Source organism: Delphinus delphis, chromosome 10, assembly GCF_949987515.2.
Source record: "Delphinus delphis chromosome 10, mDelDel1.2, whole genome shotgun sequence".
NCBI classification, from domain to species: domain Eukaryota; kingdom Metazoa; phylum Chordata; class Mammalia; order Artiodactyla; family Delphinidae; genus Delphinus; species Delphinus delphis.
Window position 1 is genome coordinate 55,337,992 of NC_082692.2, and position 14,439 is coordinate 55,352,430.

A 14,439-nucleotide genomic window follows, 5' to 3' on the forward strand; every position below is an offset into this window, starting at 1 on the left:
GTCGTAGCCTCTAAGGAAGCCTTGACTCCCTTCGTACCAGTTCTCTATCATCTCCTTGATGGCATTAGCCGGGCGCTGGATAACTTCCCCTGCCGCGATGCGGTTCACCACTGTCTCGTCCAGCCGCCGGATAACCCCCGCTACCAGCGACATTTTGGCGCCAGAGGAGCCCGAGTCACGGAGAGAAGCTAACTGCAAGTGCCTTCAGCCAATCCCCTTAGAGTTTCGTGCCCACATCTTTCCATCAACTCTGCTGACGCCGTCCTGCCCCACCCTCTAGCGGCAGGGCCGCTTCCGGGACAGTGAGCTATTGATTGGGCAGCGTGAATGCCAGTCAAATACGTGAGTTCCGGTTCTCTTAGTCCCGCCCTAAAGCGCCTTCAGTCCACTTTGCAGCTAGAAGGATGTGCGCCTGCGCACTAAAAACCGCTGTCCACTCTTCCTATTGGCTCATGTCTGGGGCAGAGGAATACGAAATCTCCAGCCAATAGGAACAGAGGTGTCGGAGCCGCAGGTTGGTGTCCCCAGCTGGGGTGATCTGGCGCAGAGTGGAGGAGGCGCTTGCGGCTCGCTCCTGCTCCTCCCCTCTCCTTGCGGCCTCCCGGAGGTCTGCCCAGCTCCTGTGGCCTCCCGTGAAATGTGGATGACGCCCAAGAGGAGCAAAATGGAAATCGACGAGTCTCGGGGGTTCCGGGCCGAGTGGACACAGCGGTACCTAGTGGTGGAGGCTCCGGAGGGCGAGGGCGCCCTGTGCCTGGTGTGTCGCCGCCTGGTCGTAGCCACCGGCGAACCCGACGTCAGGCACCACTACGAGGCCGAGCACGACTATTACGAGCGGTATGTGGCGGAGGGCGAGCGCGCGGCCCTGGTGGAGCGTCTGCGTCAGGGCGACTTGCCCGAGGCCGCCCCGCTCACTCCGGAGGAGAGAGCTGCTCGTGCAGGTCTCGGGCTCGCCCGCCTCTTGGCCTTGAAGGGTTGCGGCTGGGGCGAGGGGGACTTTGTGCACCGGTGCATGGAGGTGATGCTGAGAGATGTGCTGCCCGATCACGTAAGCGTTCTGGATGGCATTGATTTATCTCCGGAGATCACGCGGCAGAGGGTCCTGGACATTAACCAAAATCTACGCAGTCAGCTTTTTAACCGAGCCAAGGACTTTAAAGCCTATTCCCTTGCCTTGGATGACCAGGCTTTTGTGGCCTATGAGAACTACCTCCTGGTCTTTGTCCGCGGCGTAGGCCACGATTTGGAGGTGCAAGAAGAGCTTCTGACCATAATCAACCTGACTCATCACTTCAGTGTTGGTGCCCTCATGGCGGCAATCCTTGAGGCCCTACAGACGGCAGGGCTTAGCCTGCAGCGGATGGTTGGACTGACCACGACCCACACTCTGAGGATGATTGGTGAGAACTCAGGACTGGTGTCATACATGAGAGAAAAGGCTGTAAGCCCCAACTGTTGGAATGTGATCCATTATTCAGGATTTCTTCACTTGGAACTGTTGAGCTCCTACGATGTAGATGTTAATCAAATCGTAAATGCCATATCTGAATGGATAGTTTTAATTAAGACCAGAGGCGTTAGGCGGCCGGAATTTCAGGCTTTACTAACTGAATCTGAATCAGAGCACGGTGAAAGGGTTAATGGACGCTGTCTGAACAATTGGCTTAGAAAAGGGAAGACTTTAAAACTAATATTTTCCTTAAGAAAAGAGATAAAAACATTCTTGGTTTCGATAGGGGCAACAACGGTCCATTTCACAGACCACGAATGGCTTTGTGACTTTGGCTTCTTGGTGGATATTATGGACCACCTTCGAGAACTCAGCGAACTATTGAGAGTGAGTAAAGTCTTTGCTGCTGCTGCCTTTGACCATATTTGTGCGTTTGAAGTGAAGCTGAATTTACTTCAGAGACATATTGAGGAAAAAAATCTAACACACTTTGCCGCCTTGAGCCAAGTTGTTGATGAGCTTAAAGGGCATCTTCAAGAAGACGAAAAAATACTCGATCCTGATAGGTATCGAGTGGTGATCTGTCGCCTACAAAAAGAGTTTGAGAGACATTTCAAGGACCTCAAGTTCATTAAAAAGGACTTAGAACTTTTTGCAAATCCATTTAGCTTTAAACCTGAATATGCACCTATTTCAGTAAGGGTGGAGCTAACAAAACTTCAGGCAAATACTAACCTTTGGAACGAATACAGAACCAAAGACTTAGGGCAGTTCTATGCCGGATTGTCTGCTGAATCTTACCCGATTATCAAAGGGGTTGCCTGTAAGGTGGCATCCTTGTTTGATAGTAGCAAAATCTGTGAAAAGGCTTTTTCATATTTGACTCGGAACCAACACACTTTAAGCCAGCCATTGACAGACGAACACCTCCATGCCCTGTTTCGGATTGCCACCACTGAAATAGAGCCGCATTGGGATGATCTTGTGAGACGAAGAAATGAATCAAATCCATAAACTTTTGTAGTACAACATTGAAACACTCAACAAGAGTCCAATTCTAAAAGCAAACATCTGTTTGATTTTCAAGTTTACTAATTTGGATTGTGGGAAAGCACCACATTATTCATCCAAATTGATCACAATTCAAATTCTTCAGACATATTTTTTTTTCCATATCAAGAGGCAGCATGGGACTGAAACATGCAGACACCTTTTTTTAAAACTTAATTTGATGGCAAAGTCATTATCTTTTGCTTTTATGATACAACTGTTTTTAAAGACATTTAGTACTAATAATGTGAGTTGAATTAGAAGTCTGTTTTTAAGGTGTTTCGAAGAAACTTTAGCTCTTATTTTAACAAAGTGTTAAAATTCTGATGCATATAGTCTGAAATTATCAACTGCTTAAATATATGTTTGAGCCAATTTGCAGAAACTCACATAGCAAGTGCAGAAGTTTCTGAAAAGGAGGAACGTACATACAGTGGAGGTATTTTGTCAAACTGTCAGAATGTTTGAGACTATTTTTTTAGACATATTTCTGAGTCTGAAGTAAATATTGACATATTTCCTCCCTCTCACCTCCCTCCCACCCGCCCTAGCGATAATGATATTACTAATACAGAAAATAAGCACGTAAAATTTTAGTCAGAGGAGCAAGAATTTTTTTTTAATTGCTAGTTTAGGAGGCTTCCTGCAGTCTGGAGATCAGACTAACCAATTTTTGGAAGTTTCCCCTGAATTTTTCACAATTGGGTGCTGTTTTATGAGCTTGCCTACTAAAGGACTACGGTAAGTATAGACTCTTAGGGGTTGCCCGCTAGTAATTCTTTTTTCTACTCTAGACAGTTTGGCCCTGTCAAAAAAGGATGAGGAAAAAAAGATGTTTGCATCCCAGGATCAGGAGGTGTGAGATATTTTAGCTAATTTGTCCTATCTGCATGAGTGTTGCAGCTTTATAAAGAAATCCTGCTTAGAGGAAACCCTTTATTTTAAAGTGATATAATATCAAATGTTGTTTGTTGCTGGAAATGGATTTATTATAAATTTGACACTATCCCACACATTGTGTATTTAAGACAGTGCACAAGTGGAAATATTTAACTCTCAAGAAGCAGCTTTATTTACAGATTGTAGCACTTCCGTATTTCTAAGTGAGACATCTGCTTTGTGCTAAAACAGTAATTTTCAAACTTATGTTAACCATGAAAAGGAAATCTTACAGTAAAGCCAAATATGTGAAATGATTTAAGAAGAGGACCCAACTTAGAGATCCTCTCAAGTACAATTTGAAAACTTGTGTTCAAGTCCTGTCTTAACTATTGTAATGCATTTTTCTGTGGCCACTAATTCAGCAAATTCAAGGAACCAGAATACAAACAAGAATTTAGAAGGAACTGAAGGCTGAGCTATCAAAATAGATGCCATAAACAGCCCAAGAACCAAAATTCTGCCAGTGGTTCTCAACCAGAGACGGTATGCCCTCTTTCCAGAGGATGTTGGGAGACATAAAGGGGACTGTTTTAATTGTCACACTTATTGAGGGAAGTTCTGCTGGCATGTCAGCATGAATGACACCCCATCCCCCACAGTGCATAGGACAGCACAGCACAATAAAGACTTATTCCTCCCAAAGTGCCAGTAGACCCCCTGTGTAGATTCTCTTGTATTTCGAGGGACAGGGCAAATTACCGGTAGAAGCAGAATTAGAAGGGCAAGTTGGGAAGACTGATAATACTTGATAAGGGACACTAATTCCAACATTCCAGGTTTGGCTGGTAAGATGCAATCAAGGCCTTGCTAGGTTCTGGTAGCTCACAATAGCATTTATAACTCAGTAATTGGTATTGAACCAGATTAAAGGGCTCTGTTCTATTATACATAATTGGTTTAGGGCAGAAAAGAACGTGTAATGTATTACTAAGATACTTAGCAAGAAGGGTCAAGTTAAGATTTGGGTTAACAGGAAGTAAACTTAAATATCTGGAAAAACAACATAGTGAAAAACCAAACAACAACAACAAAAATCTACCGGTAGTTTCCCAATAGTTTGGCGTATTCTCTTTCATGCAGGTGCTTTATTGAAAGGATAATTGGAAGACCTGAAAGCTGCTTCTGCTTTCTAACCCCAGTTCCTTAAATATTGAACTCTTGTACATTTTGTGAAGTTCCACTATATATTTTGCTTAAGGTAATAATAAGATTAGTTATATAGTCAGTGAATGTGGGGGAGGCATAAGCTAAGAATTTTAAATTCACCCTGAACAATAGAGAATTGCCATAAACTAGTCTTTGTAAAACAGAATAAAAAAGTGTGTATTTTACTGTTTTCTGTACTAAGTAATTCTGTAACTGCATGGCAGTCTTTAAAAATTTCTTTTTATAAAATAGTTGTTAACTAGTCCTGTTGTATCAGTAAATATAGTTAAAATAAGTACTATTTTTAAAAAACTCTGTGTCCCCATATCTCCCATTCCTACTAGTTTTCTTAAAAGATTTGTCTGTGTTTCCACTGTCCCGTATCGCTGCTCAGACTGCTCTACCAAGCTTACTAAGTCCTTGTCAATATTCCTACCCTCTTTACCCCACTGGCCACCCTTCATTAAATACTTGTTTAGTTTGGCTTCAGGGAGATACCATCTCCAAGTATGCTTTCTCAGTCTTCTTTGCAGGTACCTCTTTCCCTTAAACATCTGTGTCCTTGGGATTTTTAAATTTGGTTTTAAGCTGTCTTATTCTATATCATCTCCGTAGCTGATCTCTTTTTTCTTTCATGGCTTCACTTACCAACTTTATGCAAATGACTCCCAAATTCATATCTCCTTTCTAGACCTTTCCTGATTCCTATATCTAATTGCTAACTTAAGTCCACTTTGCTGTCTCATAGGCACCACAACATGTCCTTGACCTTGCCCCCCAAACCTGCTCCTCCTTTCCTGGTCCCTCTCTCAGTAAATGGCACCACCACTGCCAACCATTCAGTTGCCCTGACCCAAGGCCCAAACCCAGTTAGCCATGACTTTTCCCTCTTCATCACATCCACTCACACACACCTTTCTGTTAAGCCTGTTGCCTAAACTTTCCTTGATTCTACAGTGCTACTATCCTGATCAAGGCCATCAACCTACCTATATTATAGCACGGGCCTTCTCAGGCTCCATTTCTCTGGTTGTGATCCCTTTCACAGTGCAGCCAGATTTTTCCAAAAGACGTATCTGGTCATATCACTCCTCTGCTTTCACCACTGCTCTTAGGATACGGCTGTTCAAGTTTCAGTTTATATGCCACTTCCTCTAGGAAGCCTTCATCAATACCCTCTAGACTAGGTGCCCCTACTGTGCACTCCCTAAATACCCTGTTCTTCACCAGCCATATACTTAGCACACTTTGTTGTTCCTTCTTATTGATCAGTGCTAGACTGTAAGCTTCACAAGGGCTGGGACCATATATATGCCTGCACACTGCTGTATCTAGTGCTTAGCACAATGCCTGACATTTCAATAAATGTTTGGATGAATAAATACTTGTATAGTGCTTTACGATCTTTGCAGCCCTTTCATAGTCTCCTTTGACCTTCACAGTGGTCCTGCTGTACCTGCTTGCTGGGTAATTGTTATCTACATATTACAAATCAAGAAATGAAACTAAGTTCTTTGTGACTAGGGAATTGTATTCCTAGAATTTAGTTTAGTGCTTGGCACGTGGCTCAAATATTTACTATGTGAATGTTGTTGAGGAAACAAACTTAGATTGCAGTTTGCCCTAGTAAACGTAAGTAGTAAAGCTGAGTATACTCACATAAATCCACCATGTAATATTGTCTTTACCTCCTTGATGTAGAAGTCTTAATTTTTTTTTTTTTAATTTCTAAAGGGAGGCTTGCAAAGGAACCTGGATGAGAAAGACTGGACAACTATTTAGTGGACTAAAACAATATCTCAGTAATTAAAAAGTTGCATTCAGTATTGGAAAAAGATAATGCTGCTTAAGAGTTAATATCCATTTTCCTTCTGTAAGCATCAACCCTAGGAGAAAATGGCATCTTATTTACTTGCTCTTTTCCTTTACAGATAATTTCTGGCTCTTCTGGGATTTTAAAGTAAGTAAATTTAACAAAATGTTAGAAGAATGACTCAGTCAGCCCTTCTGGTCACTAGATATTCAGTTCACTTGCTTTCCTACCTGCAGAATGTCCTCATCACCTCCCCAAGGAAGGTAATCCGAAAGTGACATCTGGTCAATATGTACTTCTTAGATTTGCTACGTTTCTTTGCTTTCTTGTTCGCATGCCTCTCTGAACTTACTTTCTGGGTAACCTGGGCTTTCAGGCTTTGTGGGAGAGCCATACCCTTAGTCTCTTTTTCCCTGAGCCATTTTTTTCCAGTTTAAGGGATTAACCAGTGTTACACTCTTAGTTGGACTTTTAATCTGAGGCCCATTAACTAATTCAGAGGTTTTAACAGTAGGTGTGATAGTCATCCAGTGATTTGATCCTTGCTGCGAAAGTGGGTTTTAGTCAACCTTTGGCGTATAGGATTTCTCGCTTTTATCTCTTTGTAATTGAGAAGTAGCTTCTTCCTACCCAGTAAGTACTTGAGTTTGTGAACTCTCTTTATTCCCTTGCTTTTTTGCTTGCAAACTGATTAATTCTTTTCTGAGTTCATCTCTTTCCTGTCTATTTTGTCAAATGGGGCCAACAGCAACCATAACATATTTTGTTTTCTTGTCTTTTTTTTTTTTTTTTCTTGAGTAAAGTATAGATTCTCTGCCTTCCAGGTTCTCTCCAGACAGTTTCATCACTCCATTAATATGCATCGCCCCTGCATAAGTTATTTCTTCCATCTTCCACTAGCAATTTCCTGAATGCCTGCCAACTAAGCCAATGTTCAGTATGCTAGGTTTTTCAAAAACAGAACCAGTTTCTGTATCAGAATGGCCTAGGTTGCTGTCCGGTAACAACCCCAAAATCCCAGCTTTTCTCTTGTAGTTTGGCTAGGGGCTTTGCTCTAAGTCAGGAATTGAAGAACTATGGCCATGGGCAAAATCTGTCCTGCTGCCTGTTACTGTAAATAAAGTTTTATTGGAAAATAGCCTTGCCCGTTTGTTTATGTATTGTCTGGCTGCTTTTGCTCTACGGTGGCAGAGTCGCGTAGTTGTGGAAGAAAGTGTCTGGCCCACAAAGGCTAAAATATTTACTGTGTGACCCTTTACAGAAAATGTTCAGTGATCCCTGCTCTAAGTGGTCCTCATTCTAGGACTCAGGCTGACCAAGCAGATATCACGTATGGTGTGGCTGCTCGTTTTGGGAAATGAAAAAGTCTGACAAATCACTTATAGGCCGGCCCTTAAAGCACTTTCACTGGCCAAAGGAAATCACATGGCCACACCAGAGTTCAAGGAGGAGTGTAATCCTTCCTCGAGCCTTGGAAGAGAACCCGAAATACTTGGAAGACAAAACTACCGACTACACATATAGTTATATCTCCCTATTTATAAAATTTCTTTGAAAATATTTTTTCTTTTTAATTGAGGTGAAATTACATTCAGTAAAATGCAAATATTTCATGTACACCTCAGTGAATTTTTATATACATCCTTGAACCCATCACCCAAATCAAGATATTGAACATTTCTCATACCCCGGTCAGTGCCCTGTGCCCCCCCCACACACACACAAATAACTGCTATTCTGACCTTTATCACCATGGATTACTTTTGTCTGTTTTAAAGCTTCATGTAAATGTAATAATTATATGTACTCTTGTTCAACATTGTGTCTGTGAGTCATCCATGTTGCGTGTAGCAGCAATTCGTTTTTTACTTCTGTGTAGTATACCATTGTATGACTTATACCACAATTTATGAATCCATTCTACTGTTGATGGAAATTTTAATTGTTTCCAGTTTGTGGTTATTATGAATAAAGTTGCTACGAACATTTTTGTGTCTGTCTTTCAGTGAACGTGAGCACCCATTTTTCTTGGTATTCTCCTTGGTATATACCCTGCTTCCATACTTCCCTCATAATTATTTGCACAGCAACTAAACTGACGCTTAATTTTTAAATATAAATCAGCATGCCAGTCTTCTGTTCAGAATCCTCCAGTGGCTTACTATCACAATTAGAATAAGATCCAAGGTCTATCGTGGTCTGCAAGATCTGTACCCACACACACCCTTTTTCTTCCTACCCCATCTTATATCATAACCGTTATCCCTTCCCTTCCCCCAACTTGCTCTGCTGTGTACTAGACACTGCTGGTAAGTTGGGGATTGAAGATAAATGGCTTGACCCTGTCCTTAAAGTTGTTGTAGTCTACATAGATAATTTTAACAAGCCATGACACTGATTTACGTTAAGTCAATTACTAGTTCTGTAGGGAATGAGAGGCAAATACGCCCTATGATTAAAATAATTAGTATAACATAATTTACAATAATATTTAACTCCTGGAAGGGATTTAGAGAAGTAAGATTAAAATGTAAAACCCTGTTGATAAATTCAAGAAATGTGTAAGTTCTTGCATTTTAGTTCCACTGATTATGAATTAGAGTTCACCAACTTGGTTACATTATTACAATTTACTATTACATGTTCACTTCCATGAGGGGTAGGTGGGGGCTGAGAGGGGTGAACAGGGGTGAGAAGGCATTGGAATAAATAAGTGCTGATATCAAGCACAGTCCAAAATAGCAGTCATAACAAAGGCCTCCTTAAATTATTGGTACATTATTGGTTATTATAAAATAACTGAAAGAATTCGACTTAAGCACTTACCACATTTTTTATAACTTTACTGATGTATCAATACAATGAAGTAACAATAAACTGCACATATTTAAAGTATAAAATTTGATTTGTTTTGACATAAATGCATGAAACTCACCACAATCAAAATATTTCCTCACCTGCAAAAGTTTGCCATTTGGTTTTGACTAATGGGAAGGAAATTTTACTCCAATTTAAGGGGGAGGATGTCTCTCAGAACCACCACTGTCAACTTCCCTCCATTTGCCAGCCAGCCTCGTACACCTCCGTGGCTCTCCATCACTACCCCACTCCAGGGCCATTGACCAACTAACCCAGTCTCATATGCCAGTTCCACATTTCCGGGCATGAACTTGTGGCAGTTCAGTCTTTGATGTCTTCCCTGAGGCCAGAGTGATGGTTGTGAAGGGAACGGTCCCATAACGTATTTGATAGGGATTTCTGATTGTGAGAACCAACAAGCACTAGCTTAAAGGGAAAGAAGGGAATGCTTAGAGAAATACAGAAGTATTTTACAGAAGCCATGTGGGGGAATTGAATTCAGTGGTCATTCAGCAATTATTTAATGAAGGCCCGCTAGAGCCAGGCACTGGTCTGGACACTGGAGATTCAGATTTTGAAGCCAAATAAATTTCCTACCCTCATGGATCTTGTGTGTTCCCTCTGCACGTCTGCTTCATTCTTCTCTCTGAACACCAGCCTCCACTGCTCATATATATATTTTTAATGGGAGAACACTGTTATGACTGGAAAGATATTTTTCTTAAAAGGGGTCCATAACATACACTCCAGTCCTGCGGTTGGGGTGGGTTGAAGAGGAAGACTCTACAAAAGAGTTTGGGCTGGGCAGACACACCAAAAGTTGTCTATCACATCTCTGGTGGTTAAGCAACCATTGATATTCAAAACCATTCCGATGGATTTATTGTCTCCTGTTATCAGAGTTCTCATTGATCCTTCTGAGTCAGAATTTATAGAACTGAATGTTAAAGAATCCATAGAAAGCTCATTTATCCCAACTCCTTTACAGGTAAAGAAATTGGGTCCCAGATTGGGGGCTAAGGTTATTCTGAATTACGCAGCAGAACCGGTTCCCCCTCAAGGGATACACATAACAATATCTTTGAGCTGTTTAGCAGATACTGAAACGCCCACCAGGTGGAAGAAGTTAAGGACGGTATGCCACCCACAAGCATGTAGACCCCAGGCTAGTTGGAACCAGAAGGTTGATGATGCTGACTCACACTTACCTCACCACCAACCAATCAGAAGAATGTCCACAAGCTGATCATCCCCTCTTTGAACGATTACTATAAAACTTCTCACTACCCCTCTAGGTTGGGACACAGAGTTGTGAGGACATTAGCCCTCTGTGGCCCCCTTTGCCTGGCAAAGCAATAAAGCTATTCTTTTCTACTTCACCCAAAACTCTGTCTCTGAGATTTAATTCAGTGTCGGGGGCCAGAGGCTGAATTCAGCTTCATTCTGAAACAGTTTAAATACTGTACATATTACCAGTTTCCGGAGGGCTTTGGTGGGGAGCAGGGCACAGCCTTTAAAAGAATGACAGAGCTGTTGAGGATACAACAAAACTGGTTAAAACCAACTAGGTCCAAGATGGTCAAAAATTCAACTTCCAGTAGACCTTGAGCCTCATTATGCGCTCATCGTAGCATATTAGCATATGCTAAAGAACACACCCACAGGCACCATGACAGTTCCGAGCCTCCCATAAAAGGCTCAAAAGTGGATGGTGGCCCAATTCCTGGAAATCCCTGCCCCTTCCCCAAGCTAGTTGGAATAATTCTCCCACTCATTAGCCTATGAAATTACCCAGCCCCTAAAAACAAACTATCCCATATTCTGGGGCCGCTCTCGCCTTCTGAGACGACCTACACTCTATGGAGTATCTCAATAAACCTGCTTTCACTTTACTACGCAAAGCCCCACTTGGTGGCCCGTCCCAGGAACTCACCTGAGACCTGGGTCATGACCATCCTCTCGCACCCCATTTTCCTGCAACCTCTTTACAAAGGATGTTTTTAAAAAATAGACACTTTATTATATACACAGGTGATAAAATCCCAGACTCACCGTTAGGCACATAAATATAGACCCTGCTAAATATTTAATATTATCAAGCTTGTACAACTTGAGCATGGTTTTGAGGCCAGCAACCTCAATGTCTATCTAAATGGGGGTCTGATCTTGCTAAGATGTACTATCACTTTTTTTTTTATTGGAGTATAATTGCTTGACAATGTTGGGTTAGTTTCTGCTGTAAAACAAAGTGAATCAGCTATATGTATACATACATCCCCTCCCTCTTGAGCCTCCCTCCCACCCCCCCCCCCCCGATCCTACCCTTCTAGGTCATCACAAAGCACCGAGTTGAGTTCCCTGTGCTATACAGCAACTTCCCACTAACTATTTTACACTGGTAGTGTATTTATGTCAGTGCTACTCTCTCAGTTTGTCACACCCTCCCTTTCCCCGTCCCCCATGTCCACAAGTCAGTTCTCTATGTCTGCGTCTCTTTTCATGCCCTGCAAATAGGTTCATCAGTACCATTTGTTTTTCTCTTTCTGACTTCACTCTGTATGACAGACTCTAGGTTCATCCACATCACTACAAACGACCCTACTTCGTCCCTTGTACGGCTGAGTAATATTCCATTGTATATATGTACCACATCTTCTTTATCTATTCATCTGTCGGTGGACATTTAGGTTGCTTCCAAGTCCTGGCTATGGTAAATAGTGCTGCAATGAACATTGGGGTACATGTATCTTTTTGAATTATGTTCTTCTCAGGATACATGCCCAGTAGTGGGATTGCTGGGTCATATGGTAGTTCTATTTTCAGTCTTTTAAGGAACCTCCATACTGTTCTCCATAGTGGCTGTATCAATTTACATTCCCACCAACAGTGCAAGAGGGTCACCTTTTTTCCACACCCTCTCCAGCATTTATTGTTTGTAGATTTTTCTTATTATTTATTTTTATTTATTTATTATTTTTTGGCTGCGTTGGGTCTTTGCTGCTGCGCGTGGGCTTTCTCTAGTTGTGGCAAGTGGGGGCTGCTCTTCATTGCGGTGCGCGGGCTTCTCATTGCAGTGGCTTCTCTTGTTGCAGAGCACGGACTCTAAGCGTGCAGTCTTCAGTAGTTGTGGCTCACAGGCTCAGTAGTTGTGGATCGTGGGCTCTAGAGTGCAAGCTCAGTAGTTGTGGCACACGGGATTAATTGCTCTGCAGCGTGTGGGATCTTCCCGGGCCAGGGCTCGAACCCGTGTCCCCTATTGGCAGGTGGATTCTTAACCACTGAGCCACCAGGGAAGTCCCATTTGTAGATTTTTTGATGATGGCCATTCTGACTGGTATGAGGTGATACCTCATTGTGGTTTTGATTTGCATTTCTCTAATAATTAGTGATGTTGAGCATCTTTTCATGTGTTTACTGGCCATCTGTATGCCTTCTTTGGAGAAATGTCTATGTAGATCTTCTGCCCATTTTTTGATTGGGTTGTTTGTTTTTTTAGATATTGAGCTGCACGAGCTGCTTGTATATTTTGGAGATTAATCCTTTGTCAGCTGCTTCATTTGCAAGTATTTTCTCCCATTCGGAGGGTTGTCTTTTCATCTTGTTTATGGCTTCCTTTGCAATGCGACAGCTTTTAAATTTAATTAGGTCCCTTTTCTTTTAATAAATTGATTTATTTTATTTATTTATTTTTGGTTGCGTTGGGTCTTCATTGCTGTGTGCAGGCTTTCTCTAGTTGCAGCAAGCAGGGGCTACTCTTCGTTGTGGTGTGCAGGCTTCTCATTGCAGTGGCTTCTCTTGTTGCAGAGCATGGGCTATAGGCGCACAGGTTTCAGTAGTTGTGGCACATGGGCTCAGTAGTTGTGGCTCACAGGCTCTAGAGCGCAGGCTCAGTAGTTGTGGCACACGGGCTTAGTCACTCTACGGCATGTGGGATCTTCCCGGACAAGGGCTCGAACCCGTGTCCCCTGCATTAGCAGGCGGACTCTTAACCACTGCACCACCAGGGAAGCCCCCCACTTATTATTAATAAATCTACTTCTTACCTATCACTTTGCCTCTCGCTGATTTCCTTCTGCAGCAAGACACAAAGAACCTGAGCTTCATTAAGTCCTGAGACCAGGTGTGTGGTTTCAGTTGGAAGATTGTGGGTTCGACTCCCATCTGAGGTGTGGTTTCAACAGGGCTTACACAGAAAGCCTTTAGGAATCTAGAATTCTTTGAGATATTGCTACATGAGGTATATAATAAAAATATAAAATTTTCATATTTTGATGTGTATTCTGAAACAGTTTCAATACTGTATATATTACCTGTTTCTGGAGGGTTTGAAAAAAGTTATCTGAAAAGAATGAGACTGCAGCCACTTTAGGGAGTTCTCTGACAGTTTTTGCATTTCCTCTTATGTCTCTTGTATATTGAATTAATTCCAATTTTTGGAATTTTCCATTAAATGAAGGTTTGCAAATTTATCAAGTTGTTCATACCATTTTTATTTTATCTCCTTGGTATCCCTGGTTATACTCTCTCTCTCTCATTCCCAATGTTTGAGCTTTCTTTTTCTTAATTAGCCTCATTGCAGAATTTTTTTTTTTTGCCCTTTTCAAAGAATTTGTTTCCGTGTTACTATATCAGTACCATTATTTTCTAATTCATTGATTTCTGCTTTTATTTTCTTTAATTCATTCTTCCTATTTTCTTATTCATTTTTTCTGTTAATGTATTTTTCCCTCATCCTTGAGATGAATATTTTTACACTTTGTTTACTAACTAACCTATCCTCATTGTACCTCAAACCTATTATCAATATAAAATAAAATTTTAAGACCTATATTATGCCTTTCATTGCCCTGAATTATTTGACTGGTATGGATACTTTGACATGCCACAATACCTCTTTTAGCCCTGAAGTTTTTATTTCATCCTTAAAAAAACAAGAACATTTTCTTCTATAATTACAATGCTACTGTCACACCTAATAATAATTCTTCGACAAAAACTAATGCCTAGTCCATATTCACATGTTCCCATTTGTTTGTAAAAATTAATTTTTTTTAAACATCTTTATTGGAGTATAATTGCTTTACAATGGTGTGTTAGTTTCTGCTGTATAACAAAGTGAATCAGCTATACATATACATATAGCTCCATATCTCCTCCCTCTTGCATCTCCCTCCCACCC

General features: G+C 41.5%; 2 protein-coding genes across 3 annotated transcripts in view; one reads left to right on the forward strand and one right to left on the reverse strand.

Annotated features, from left to right (window-relative positions):
- Nucleotides 1–237, reverse strand: part of MLH1 (mutL homolog 1) — a 51,493-nt gene extending 51,256 nt beyond the window's left edge. The window contains exon 1 of the mRNA XM_060022157.1: nucleotides 38–237. Coding sequence (XP_059878140.1) covers nucleotides 38–153 — 116 coding nt within the window. The 5' untranslated portion in view covers nucleotides 154–237. The remainder of the gene's footprint in view (nucleotides 1–37) is intronic.
- Nucleotides 238–544: 307 nt separating this feature from the next.
- EPM2AIP1 (EPM2A interacting protein 1) lies at nucleotides 545–8,381 on the forward strand. 2 transcript variants are annotated; one of them, XM_060022158.1, is made up of 3 exons: nucleotides 545–3,241; nucleotides 3,805–4,640; nucleotides 6,520–8,381. In XM_060022158.1, the coding sequence occupies exon 1, from the start codon at nucleotides 638–640 to the stop codon at nucleotides 2,462–2,464; it is 1,827 nt and encodes a 608-aa protein (XP_059878141.1). In that variant the 5' UTR covers nucleotides 545–637; the 3' UTR covers nucleotides 2,465–3,241; nucleotides 3,805–4,640; nucleotides 6,520–8,381. The 2 variants fall into 2 exon arrangements, with proteins under 2 accessions (XP_059878141.1, XP_059878142.1); XM_060022159.1 differs by lacking the exon at nucleotides 3,805–4,640.
- Nucleotides 8,382–14,439: the final 6,058 nt, after the last annotated feature.

Coding starts and splice junctions, on each gene's coding strand:
- EPM2AIP1 (XM_060022158.1), top strand. CDS start 638: ATGTGGATGACGCCCAAGAGGAGCAAAATGGAAATCGACGAGTCTCGG.